This window comes from Bactrocera neohumeralis, chromosome 6, assembly GCF_024586455.1.
Source record: "Bactrocera neohumeralis isolate Rockhampton chromosome 6, APGP_CSIRO_Bneo_wtdbg2-racon-allhic-juicebox.fasta_v2, whole genome shotgun sequence".
Lineage (NCBI taxonomy): Eukaryota > Metazoa > Arthropoda > Insecta > Diptera > Tephritidae > Bactrocera > Bactrocera neohumeralis.
Window position 1 is genome coordinate 49,573,864 of NC_065923.1, and position 13,338 is coordinate 49,587,201.

A 13,338-nucleotide genomic window follows, 5' to 3' on the forward strand; every position below is an offset into this window, starting at 1 on the left:
TATACACAGATTTTAGTAAAGCTTTTGATAAAGTAAACCATTCAATTCTTTTGAATAAACTTGATCTTCTTTTTTCAACCAATATTTCTAAAATGGGTTGCTTCTTATCTTAGTAATAGAATTCAACAAGTCATATTTTACGATACTTTATCTGACATAATCAATGTTCCTTCAGGCGTTCCTCAAGGTAGCCATCTTGGTCCAATTCTGTCCTTATTATTTATTAATGACATATCATCTGATGTTAAGTATTTAAGAGTTTTATTATATGCTGACGATGTAAAACTTTTTAAAACATATACAAACTTCAAATAGCGAAAGATTTCAGTTACAAACAGACTTAAACAACCTAGTTTCTTTGTGTGATAGAAATAACATGCCATTGAACCTTAAAAAATGTAAAACGATGTGCTTTTCACGAAGATCTGTAGACCCTACTTCATACGCAATACAAAATTTTAGGTAGGAGCAAGTATGCAGTTTTGTTGATCTGGGAGTAACTATGGACCCCAAACTCAATTTTAATCTTCACGCATCTTCCACGATTTTTAAAGCTAAAGGCGCTCTTAGTTTTGTTAAACGTTGGTCTAAAGAATTTAGAGATCCGCTTACCACAAAAATTCTTTTTACATCTCTGGTGAGGCCTATATTAGAGTATGCTTCTGTGGTTTGGAACCCTAGTTACCAAGTCTATTCGGATAAGTTAGAGTCCGTTCAAAAACAATTTTTACTTTTTGCCTTAAATCATTTGCATTGGGATTCCAGTTTAAATCTTCCCCCTTACACTAACCGTTTAAAACTTATAAATCTCGACACTCGCTAGTCGTAGGGAGATGCTTGGTATAATATGTATTTCTTGTCAAACTCATGAATGGGTCAGTGTGTGGCCCATCTCTTTTATCTGATATTAATTTTAACGTTCCCGCTCGCTTTACCAGGCAATTTAGACCCTTACTTTTAAAATTTTCTGGAACAAATTTTGAGTTAAACGAACCATTCCGCCGTATATGTCATGATTTCAATTCTCATTCCAGCACATTTGATCTAACAGACCCACTCTTTACCATTAAAAAATTATTTTATCTACTCTTAACAAGTAACATTTAAAAATAATAAACTTTAATCTAATTCTTAATTTTGGCTGTTTTTTTGTTTCTGTAGATCGCAACGCTTAAAACTATCTTGCCTTTTTATGACTCGGCTAATTCCAAAAATATTTTTACGTTCTCCGCGCCGTGAACCTCTCTATGATAAACGTTCTCTGTCTAATATATACGTTCTCTGCAGAATGGCTGAATCCCGATTTCTGCGGAGGTGACATCGAATTTATTTTGGTTCTTATCTTAAACGCTGGAAGTAATTACGAAAATGCGATTGCGAAGCAACATTCGAACACATCATCGTTTGGTTCATGTTCTGACTGCATTCGAACTTGGAGACATCAGAGAACGTATATCAAATAACGTGTTTTTTATTAAATTTTCAGGAGTATGTTCAATTTGATACAAATAGTTTTGATTTTATTAGGATTTGGTCAGAATAACGTTATTCTACGTTCCTGCCTTTTCAGCTCAGAATGGCTGAATTCCGATTTCGATTCGGTGACTTCGAACTTATTTTGGTTCTTGTCTTAAACGCTGGAAATAATTACGAAAATGGAATTGCGAAACATTATTCGAACACTTTACCATTTGGTTCATGTTCTGACTAAATGTGAACCAGAACAGAGAACGTTTATCATAGACAGAGAACGTTTATCATAGAGAGGTTCACGGCGCGGAGAACGTAAAAATATTTTTGGCTAATTCGGACGAGATGGAGAAGTTTCACCACTGCCATCTCGGCAGGAGAAATTTTAACATTTTCGCTTGAACAGAGCTGAGCGTAGAATAAAAATTATGCTCAAAACTATATATTGCTCTAACAGACGTATGTATGTATGTTCGCTCTTTTGCTTCTATTTTTATACGTTTATATGCAAACATGTATATTCATATGAATTCTTTTTGTGCATATTTATGAATACAGGTGCAACTGAATACATTTGAATTAAATTACTTTTCAGAGCAATATTCGTAGTTAATGTAAAAATAAAGCCCATTTTTTAATTATTTTTTATATTTGATATATTCATACTTACATATTTATATAACAAACTATTATAATATTATTTAAAAAATGAAATATATTACAATAGTGATAAATGAACATAAATCGTATGTTTTATCATTCAAAACTTATATTCGCGTGCATCATGATCATATGTGTTTAAGTTCGCTTTCGCGAATTCATATTGTCACTTATCAATAAAAACATGTGCGCGCTGCTCATATGTACATATGTATGTACATACATAAATATGTGCACATGACATTGGCACACAAATAATGCATACACAAACTTACATACAGATATGTCACCCGCAAAAAATACGAACATTGTTCTACAAAAACAACAATTGTCTTAAAAAGCATCAGCAGCGTCACAAGTCAATATGGCAACCAAATAGTTGATGACCAAATTTGTAGAAAAACACACAACAACAACATTTTCATTCATGAACGCAAGCGCACTTTAAACAGAAAAACTCGCCTCATTCATAAAAGCACACACCATTACATCTCCCCGAGCATGCCTTTGCCTACAAGCGTCTTTTCGTTTGTTCTAAAAAGGAAGTGAGAAAAGTGGCAACATAGCTGTTTTCGAATTATAATATTGGTCAATTCTAAAATATTTTTCCGTGGCTCGCAAAAATCTGCTTCGATATGTACTCACGCTCGTACATATACATACATACATATACACATGTACATTTACGCAGGTTTGTAGGCGAAGCTGTTTCAGCGGCAAGGGAAGCAGTGTCAATCGGCGTTCCTTGGTTTGAGTTTTTCGGCACAGCTCCGATTTTCTACCAACAACACAATGTTGTGAAGCTTTGTCGTCGCGTCAGTGTTTCGACACATTGACTCTTTGACAAAACGTGAGCTTCCGCCATTGGTTGCTCGTGACAACGGAGATGCGAAAAGATGCGTGAGACAGTTGCCCTTATGAATGTTTGTACATATGTACATATGTATGTGGCTCATATCTGCTTTCGTAAACATACAGACAAATGTGACAAAAAAATAATATACTTACATACATATGTATATGTCATAGAAATTCTTATGATACAAATGTAGACATGATAAGGAAATAATGGGAATATGCATATGTATGTATATTTATGTTTGAAGGTCATCAATTTTCTATGAAGAAATGAAGTTCATTTGGCACATCTTCATTTTGTAATAGTCGAAATAAATATAATTTATTTAAAATATTAATTTATTTAAAAATTCAAAAATAAAATTAAAGAGAAATAAAATTAAAATTCTTTTTACCTAATTTTTCCCGATTTTATGGTTCATATGATACTAATAATCACGCACATGTGCAGTGGCGTAGCTAGGAGGGGGCGAAGGGGGCCGTCGCCTCGGGCGCAACGTCTTGGGGGCGGCAAAACAATCTTCGCTGTTTTTTAATATTCAGAAAAATACTTCAACAAATTTTAAACATAAAGAGTTGTACACTCACAATGTAATAATCTGAATAACAATGAAAAATATTAATTTTTACTCGAATACTCTTCAGTCTTTGAATTTGTCTTATATCTTTTGGCTTATATCTTTCTTAAAAATAGTAGGCAAAATAGGCAAAAATTCCTGCAAATTGTGTCAAAAGTGTACAAGATATAGGGCGTAAATGCGATTTTTCTATGTTTTTTAATAAAATGTCTTGTAAATTTACTATCAATTTCCTCAAAAACCGTATTGTGAGAATTTTGGAACTTCAGAATTTGCGTGGATTTTAGTTCCTAAATTTTATATACTTAATATCTAAGATATTTTGTAAAAATTCACTTTTGTTCGAACCATGAAGCTTGTAGGTAGGTAGATAAAGGGGGACGGCAGAACACCCTTGGCCGCGGGCGCCCGAAGTTGTAGCTACGCCACTGCATATGTGACTCAAAGAATGCTTTTTTACATTCTCTGTGTGACTTCGTATATTTTTCTTCAATTTATTCATTCAATTCAGTCGTTTTACATATATTTCTGCCATTGAACGTGCTCATTTCTGCTAAATAGCAGCGAGAATGGTGAATTCCTTATTTCAATTCTATCGGCTCTGTTGGCCGTCCAATCGAACCATCATACAGAATTCAATTTGCACCTTCTCCATTTTTTTACATTCTCTGCCTGAGTTAACCTTAGATGATAATCATACCTGTTCTACAAAGTTTGATAATTTCCAATAACTTAACAGAATCAAATTCTTAAGAGATAACAATAAGAAAACCACACAAAAGCAATAATTCCACTATACTACAGGATCTCAAAAAGAGCACTACTAAAAGACAGATTTCTAAGTAGTTCGTCCATCACCTACCCCTAAATTCGTACTCTATTAATAGATTTTATTTGTCGGCATGAAGGCATCAACAACAAGGAAACTGCTTTACTGCGTAACACTCACCAAGTGTAAAATCCTCGAGCTTCAGGGCTAAGATTTGCTTACTCCTACTATACTTGTATACTTACAGAGAGTAGTAGGTTTCAAATTACTAAAATTCCATTAAATTTTACCAATTTATTATTTAAACAAAAAATATTCGTACAAGATTATTCATTAAGTTCCTCGACAGTAGTAATAATTCATAACAAGTAGCTTTAAATTTAAAGGTATGCACATGAATATGCTTATATTTATGCAGATCTGCGACTTAATATTCGACGCATATATGTAAGTATGTATCTAATTGTTCTGTTTCTAACATCATCATCTTTCTTGATACTATCTCTTTTAGCAACTTCGTTAAAGTTCAAGGAAACCAATTTCGGCGGTCATTGATTCAGAGTACTGAGAGTCTCTTGGGAGAAGAAAAGTAGTGTGTTTCGTCTCTACTTTCACGTTGTTTTCGCACCTAATGAAATCCTTTGTAAAATCCGTTTCTTCACTACTAGTATCCCAAACCACTATGGCATTTTTTCCAAACTTGGAAATGGTGCGCAAAAGATCACGTCGAGCATGAACTGCTTCTTCATTGCATTTAAATATTATTTGATATTCAAAATAACCGGGAAATATTTCGCGTCCGACTAATTTGTCAAAAGCTATTAGGTTACGTAACATTTCATAAACATTCTGTGGCGAAATGCAATAAGTTTTCTTCAGTAAAAGTTTTGAAGAGTTTCGTGATTGGCGAACGCGAATCATGGGTAATGAGTGTTGTCGAAAAAGAGCCGGCAAGCTACATATAAATTCGAGATATTAGTGGAATATTTATTATGAAGATTACGAAATTTTTACCGAATTATAGCCAGCTGCATGAGTGTGGGATTTATGTATTGAAGATAAGCAAAGCCTCGAGAATTCCCAGAGAATGTTACCTTGTACCTCAGTATATATATCTCACCTATTAATGCAGCGATTTCGGCAATAGATTCTGCTGGAATTTCCGGCGGTATGCCGCTAAGAAATACCTGAAATGGATCGATTTATAGAATCACTATTAGCACGAAATTTGTTTTTTTTATATTACCTCGCCTGTGCATGCATTTAGCTCATCTTGAAGAGCATCTGATATCGGTTTTAAGCTTTTAAGATATTTAGTGCCATTTTCCTGATACGATTCATATTGTGTTGATGGAAACTCAAATGGAGAACGACGATACTGAATTAATGATTGATGTTGTTGATCTGCAACCCAACCTGCTGGATTCGTTTCAGCTTTAAAATAGATATTCATTGTAATTCTTTTCAAATTTCAGAAAACACACTTTTATTGTGAAAATAAAAAAATTGTCAAAGTTTTCTTAAGAATTTTCGAGGCGCTTTGTGCTATGTATACAAGTATATTCCTTTCTTTTTATTCTTATAAATTCTCAGAAGCGTTTAAGGAATTTCTGGGGCGTTTCTTCGAATTTCGTTTGCATATTATATACTTACTTCCGTGCATAGTTATCTGCACGTGTTTACTCACATATCTACATATGTGTATATGTATGCATATATATGTACATATTTATATTAACTACATAACCTCTCATTTAAATTAGTACCAATATACATAAGTATGTATGTTTCGATTTTAAGTTTATAATAACGGTGCTCCTAAATAAAAAATTTCTATTTTCTTTCTACAAAATCTTAACTTCTTTGACAAAGTTGTCAAAAACTAGTTAACTTTTTATTGTCTCAAAATTTAGATTACATTCAGTAGGACTTAAAAGATTTTGAATTTTTGAATATACACTTTGCTCACAGCGCAAGGGCCTTCACGTACCTTTTTTTAACTGAGAACGAAGATAAAATTAATTTTTAAGGATCACCTCAATGAACAGACACAAGCATACTTACATACCATATATACATACATACATAAATCCAACGTAATTGGTCCATTTAAAACTGGGTATGTATAGACATCCGAAAATAAGTAATTACATATCTATGTATGTATGTAAGCTGGTAAATGTGTCTATTGAAAAATAGAAATGAATAAGGAAGCCTTAAGTTCGGGTACAACCGAACTATTTATACTCTTGCAACTTGCAAGAATCAAAGCCAGGGAAATACTTTAAGGTGCAACCCGTCAACCAGAGGATCGGAAACCAAGCAATATACATATGTGCATATAGTTAGAGAGACCTCGAGTAGTGGAAGGAAATTTGTATGAAATTTGACTTCGATTACCAATTCAAGAGTTTGTGTTATAGAAGTTCGAATTATGGAATATGGAAGTTCCACTGTATATATACATATGTAAATACATATAAGCATAAGTAAATCAGACTTTATACAGTGAAACTTCGATAACTCGTATTTGCAAGGGACCACAATTTAAATACGAGCTATGGAGTTTTTTAAGTTATCAAGTTATACAACTTATAGAGGCAACATACAGAAAAAACGAATTATAGAGTTTTTTTATTTGTTTTTTCAATTTTACATAAAAAACAAGAAATGATTGTACATATTTAAATTTTAAAATATGAAGTACATATGTTATTCAATCAATATATGTATGTATGTATTTTGAAAAATTGTACAAAAAATTTTGTGAACAAAAATACGAGTTGTAGAAACTTTTGATACACATTTTTCAATTTTTGTCTCAAGAAAAATACGAGTTATCAAAGGGACCGAAATACATGCATTTTTCGCGAATTTTTCTAGGGACCGAAGAAATACTATGAAATATCAAGGTTTTTCCCTTATCGAGGTTACGACTTATCGAAGTTTCACTGTATATATGTATATATCTTCTTCCTCTTTTTTATTATCGTAGGCACCGCTTACGTTTATAACAGAGTTGTTATATATATGCATATATCGGGTGATTTTTAAGAGCTTGATAACTTTTTTTTTAAAAAAAAACGCATAAAATTTGCAAAATCTCATCGGTTCTTTATTTGAAACGTTAGATTGGTTCATGACATTTACTTTTTGAAGATAATTTCATTTAAATGTTGACCGCGGCTGCGTCTTAGGTGGTCTATTCGGAAAGTCCAATTTTGGGCAACTTTTTCGAGCATTTCGGCCGGAATAGCCCGAATTTCTTCGGAAATGTTGTCTTCCAAAGCTGGAATAGTTGCTGGCTTATTTCTGTAGACTTTAGACTTGACGTAGCCCCACAAAAAATAGTCTAAAGGCGTTAAATCGCATGATCTTGGTGGCCAACTTACGGGTCCATTTCTTGAGATGAATTGTTCTCCGAAGTTTTCCCTCAAAATGGCCATAGAATCTCGAGCTGTGTGGCATGTAGCGCCATCTTGTTGAAACCACATGTCAACCAAGTTCAGTTCTTCCATTTTTGGCAACAAAAAGTTTGTTAGCATCGAACGATAGCGATCGCCATTCACCGTAACGTTGCGTCCAACAGCATCTCCATGATTCCAGCGTACAAACCACACCAAACAGTGCATTTTTCGGGATGCATGGGCAGTTGGCCACCAAGATCATGCGATTTAACGCCTTTAGACTATTTTTTGTGGGGCTACGTCAAGTCTAAAGTCTACAGAAATAAGCCAGCAACTATTCCAGAAGACAACCCGAAGAAATTCGGGCTATTCCGGCCGAAATGCTCGAAAAAGTTGCCCTAAATTGGACTTTCCGAATGGACCACCTAAGACGCAGCCGCGGTCAACATTTAAATGAAATTATCTTCAACAAGTAAATGTCATGAACCATCTAACGTTTCAAATAAAGAACCGATGAGATTTTGCAAATTTTATGCGTTTTTTTTAAAAAAAAAGTTATCAAGCTCTTAAAAAATCACCCGATACATATAACATATACATACATATGTACACTGACCGACGTATTCGACAAAAAGTTTGTTAGAAAAACGAAAATCATTATACATATGTACATATATGTATATGTAGTATATAGAAGTTGGAGTAGCATCGTACAAATATTATCATACCCCATACTAAAACAAAGTTCCTTGGGTTTCATGATCAAAATCATGTCCTCTGTATGGCTCTGTATTTGTAGGGTATTATAGTTTTGGTGCAATCGAAGTTTACGTTGTTTCTTGTTTTACTCTTTTCTTAACTAGAAGGAACCTAACCACAACTTGTAATGTTGATTGAGTGGCATTCAAAAATGCTTGCTTAATTTTTGTTTACTGGGATACGTCCAAAAGAACGTATGCCTGGTTATATGTAGTATATTACATATATAAGTATGTACATATATGCATTATGGCAGAGCACCTATACTTGGCGTCAACGTTACAATTTTGCGTGTGTATTCGGCCCGCTGTGTTGCCACTTCGACAGTATCTTATAAAAGTATTTTATAAATATCATTAGGTGAAAGCTAGTTGATTTACGAGTAAAATAATAGAGAATGCAAATAGAAAACTGTCGTTTGTTATGTATTTTTTAATAATTTGCATTTACAGTATCTTTCGGATATAAGAGCCGAGCGAAATGCTCAAAATTGAAACACTTTATCCGGGGAAGTCTTATATGAAAACCCCGGATAACAGCACTTTTAGGGCTTATATGAAAATTCCGCTTTATGTACCTTTTAAGGCTTATATAAAAGTGCACATATGAAATAACTACTTTTTTAAGCTACGAGTATGTAAGTATTTATTAGATACTTTTGAAAAGTAATTTAGTATATTTATACACATAGTGAACAGAAAAAAACAAAAGTAAAATTCATATAAAAAACAAAACATAAAAATGTAAGGAACAAATGAGATCTTTGTCGCCCATGCTTGAAAAAATTTTGCACAGAACGAAGTCTTAAAAAATTACATTTAAAAAAAATTGTTGTTGTTTTAGATTGGAAAGACATCTCATTATGGAGAATGTCTCCTTCCATGCCTTCTAATTCAGCAATGTATTTATTTTTTGGCGCGAAGTGGGCTCTGAGGCTGTGAATGCAATACAGAACTCCTGCAAGTGACGGTGTTTTTAGCATTTCCTCAGTCTCCTCTTCATCTTCAGACCCGTCGTTATCCATTTGCAGTGGATCTGCTTCTGCTTCAACAATGGAACTGACAATTTCCTCATCAGTCCAATTGCCATAGCATGCAATGTCGTCATCACATACAATATATGTATGTACATAGTACATATGTATGTAAGTTTCAAATGAGCTTTGTGTATTTGCATCTGCCAGGCTCTCAACAATTTTTTCTACTTCAGCAACTGTATCTTCAAATTTCTGATCAGTGGGTGTAGTTTTAAATTTTGCCTTTCTTTTGTTACCAGCCATCCTGTAAAAAATTAAACCCTAATACATTTTGCAAACATAGAAATTATTTCACATACACTTTTGCCAAAGTTTCACATTTACCGCCATTAATCAAAAAACATATGTTTTTACAGATTGCCATACCGCAAAAAAAATCAAATAAGTGTTGTCAGATTTTTCATTCTTATATCCGGGGATTTTTGTATGGATTTCTTTAAATGGCTCGCACATTTTCAATATTATAAGCGGGGAGACCTTTTAAACGGGGAACACATTAACCGGGAATTTTTCTGTATATTGCTTTTAACGGGGGGCTTATATCCGATAAGTACTGTATTATTATATTAATATATTCATATATACATATATGTATATGTACATATGTATGTATGTACTTATGTACATATAAAGAAAGGGTTAAGTTCGCGAGTAGCCGAACATTTAATACACTTTGAAAAGATCAAAGCCGGAAAGTAACTTCAGATGTTGTCAAATTTTGTATTAAAATAATGGAAGCGTTGCACTAATTCCATTTGTTTAAGGCAAGAGGATACATTGTTATTAGAAAGAGATTTTTTTTTTGAATATCACTAAGATTTCTTACATATTGAACGATAGATGCGGTACAAAGTCAACCGAAAAATCGAAATATTTATATTATTTACCCATTTTTGGCATGATAAATGAACCACCAATTGGAAGAAGGGAATAAAAGCCGTTTTTGACGAAATAGATTTTTACTCATATTAGCTCTTTTCAATCGTAAAACTACTCGTCAGGTTGAAAAAAGAAATGAAAAGGTCAAACGCCATTGTAATACTAGCGGCCAAAAAAAATGTAAGTTGGAAGAAGGGAATAAATCATGGATTTATTTATTTCTTCCAACTAACAAACTTTTGTCATACAATTAAAGGTCATTTTAATTTGACATTTTTATTCACTTAAACCGTTATTAATAACTGAATTTTATTGGCTGGTTAGCCGGCTGCTTAGATCATCGCGATTTTGTTTTGTTTACCAGTTATTTAGTTGACACTTGACCTTGAATACAAACGTTTGTGGTGCGCGTTGTTGTGATTATTTAAAAGAAGAAAAAACAATGTCAACTGAGAACCAACCATCTGATGATGAGATTAACATTCCAAAAAAGAAGAAAATAGAGGTTTCACCTTTATAAAAAGAAAATACAAAAAACACAGCGTCTATTGGGTGAAGCGTACACAAGTACAAGCACAGGGAGGTTAGTAGAGGCAAAAAGCAATAAAGAACGTTCCAAATTCATTGACGGATTTGTAAACACATCTTTTTTGCTCCGAAAATCAAGAACTACTCCTAAAATACCTGACGAAAAGGCATACCGGTCAAAACTACCCATAAACGAAAAAAAGATGAATGATATGCGAAAAATCATACCATATATTCCTGAAGAGTATAAGACGTTTTATGATTTGATTTTGACTTGGCCCACAACCACATTGGATGGTGCTGATATAGATGAGGATTAATACAATATCTTTTCTATGTTATTAATATAGTAAGTGCTAATATTCTTTAATATTTGTTTTATTTTCATAAATTGGAAAAAGGGAATAATTCCAAGAATTTCAAACTACCCTAACTTTTGTTTTTCTTTACATAAAATATTTTTTTTTACAGCATATTATCGGCAACAATGTTTACTACATTCCATTTTAAAATATCATGGGTATTTGATCTATACGTTGAGAGTAAATCAATTTTTTCTATTTATCTCAGTTCGAACTTTTTGTAATTATTCCCTTCTTCCAATTGGTGGTTCAAATGTCGTCATCAAAAAAATCAGATACAATGCACTGGGTTCCACACATTTTTCTGAGTCCTTGAAATATTATAGGAAAGTTTGTTAAAAATTGGTTGATTTGTTGCTGCGATGTATGATGTCACTTAATAGTACTAGATGGACTTACTTCTATTTTCCAATTTTTACACACTTTTTCACGTTTTCTATATTTGTTTATGTAATCCTGCGGTTTTATCTTCACTTTAAAATTAAATGATTCTACTGTTTTTTATTTAGTGAATTACCGTTCTATTACAGTATCGAGCTACATAAATATGTCAAATATCTCGGGGTTATTATACATAAAAAAATATAATGAAGAGAACACCGAATTCCGACTAGATCGTCAATGTGACGGAAAAAAGATATCAAAATGGAGTTAAATACAACTTTTTTCTTCCCTGGTAGAGAATGATGGGCCAATGGTACTCTGATTAGCAGTACCAATGAAGAAAACTATGGGACTACAATTCATTCTTTCAGGAATTGCTTGGAACAATAATTTCTAGACGAACACTTCAGATCTTCGAACACTAGCAACATAAGGTATACAACAAAAGTTATTTGGGTTAGTATGGATGGCGAACAGACTAAAAACCAAAAGGGGAGTAAATTTCATTGTAGGGGTCATTATAGGCCTCTACTTCTAAGACACAACCTTCAAAAACTTGGTAAAGGTGAATCAGAAGAATGCATAGCAGAACGCCAACCCTACAGTAAGTTGAAATGGAATAATTTTCATTGCTCCCAGTGTTAAAAATATTGGTTAGTTAATTTGGAAAAACTAAGACATTTTACAAAATCCATTGAGTTGCTGAACAGGGCTTATTTGATTATCAATTGACGCGATTGATGGTTTAAGTGCGGAAGTCTAGCTTTTGTATAATGTTCGTACACAGCTTTAAACCCCACTACCGGGGAATGTCAACCCAATCGAACAGTTATATGAGCATCTGGAACGACAAATACCGGCCACACAACCACATAAAACCTAGTAAAGGACATAACCACAACAACCTGGACATATTATTATGTTCAAAAGTTAACCAACCAAATACTAATTTATTTATTATGCAAAACTTAAGTAATTATACAAACAGTGTATGTTGTAAAACTAAATTGTAAAAGTTTTTATTTATTTCAATATATCGTGATGTTTAAAAATTATTACATTGTACGCATGTATGTATGCATGTATGTATATTTTGCATACATACTTATATAAATTAAAATTATTTTCGTAGGTAGTTTATTCTTCACCAATAGGAGCCAGCATATGGATAAGCGGCATATGAAGACCACCACGGGGCAGTTGAATATGAGGCATAATAAGGTTCAACATACGAGGGAGCTGACAAAGCTACCGATGGTGCGGCAACAGCTACGGGAGCGGCATAAGGATGTGATATCAACCATTGTGGTTTCGCTGTGGCCAAGGTGACAAACGCAAGAAAGCAAATTGTGAACTGTTTAAAAAAAAAATGTGTTAGGTTATAGCTTGTAATAAATTACAAAATGTTCCCATAAATTAATTGCAGCAATAACTTGATAGAAATACGAATAATCACTTATATTGTGACAAAAAAGTTAGTAAAAAACGCAATATATTTAATTATTCATCAATTTTTATTTTGTTGCCTTCAAAATAATCCCCACCAGATCTAATACACTTAAGCCAACGGCTTTTCCAGTCCTCTAAACTCTTTTCATATGCACTTTATGAGATGGCCTTCAGCTCCTTCAGCGAATTTTGTTTTATA

General features: G+C 33.2%; 1 protein-coding gene across 1 annotated transcript; it reads right to left on the bottom strand.

Moving 5' to 3' along the window:
• Positions 1-4,854: 4,854 nt before the first annotated feature.
• On the bottom strand, positions 4,855-5,788 carry LOC126762791 (uncharacterized). Its single transcript, XM_050479836.1, has 3 exons — positions 5,582-5,788; positions 5,350-5,522; positions 4,855-5,290 (listed from the first exon to the last, which is right to left on the bottom strand). The coding sequence occupies exons 1-3, from the start codon at positions 5,786-5,788 to the stop codon at positions 4,855-4,857; spliced, it is 816 nt and encodes a 271-aa protein (XP_050335793.1).
• Between the last annotated feature and the right edge of the window lie 7,550 nt (positions 5,789-13,338).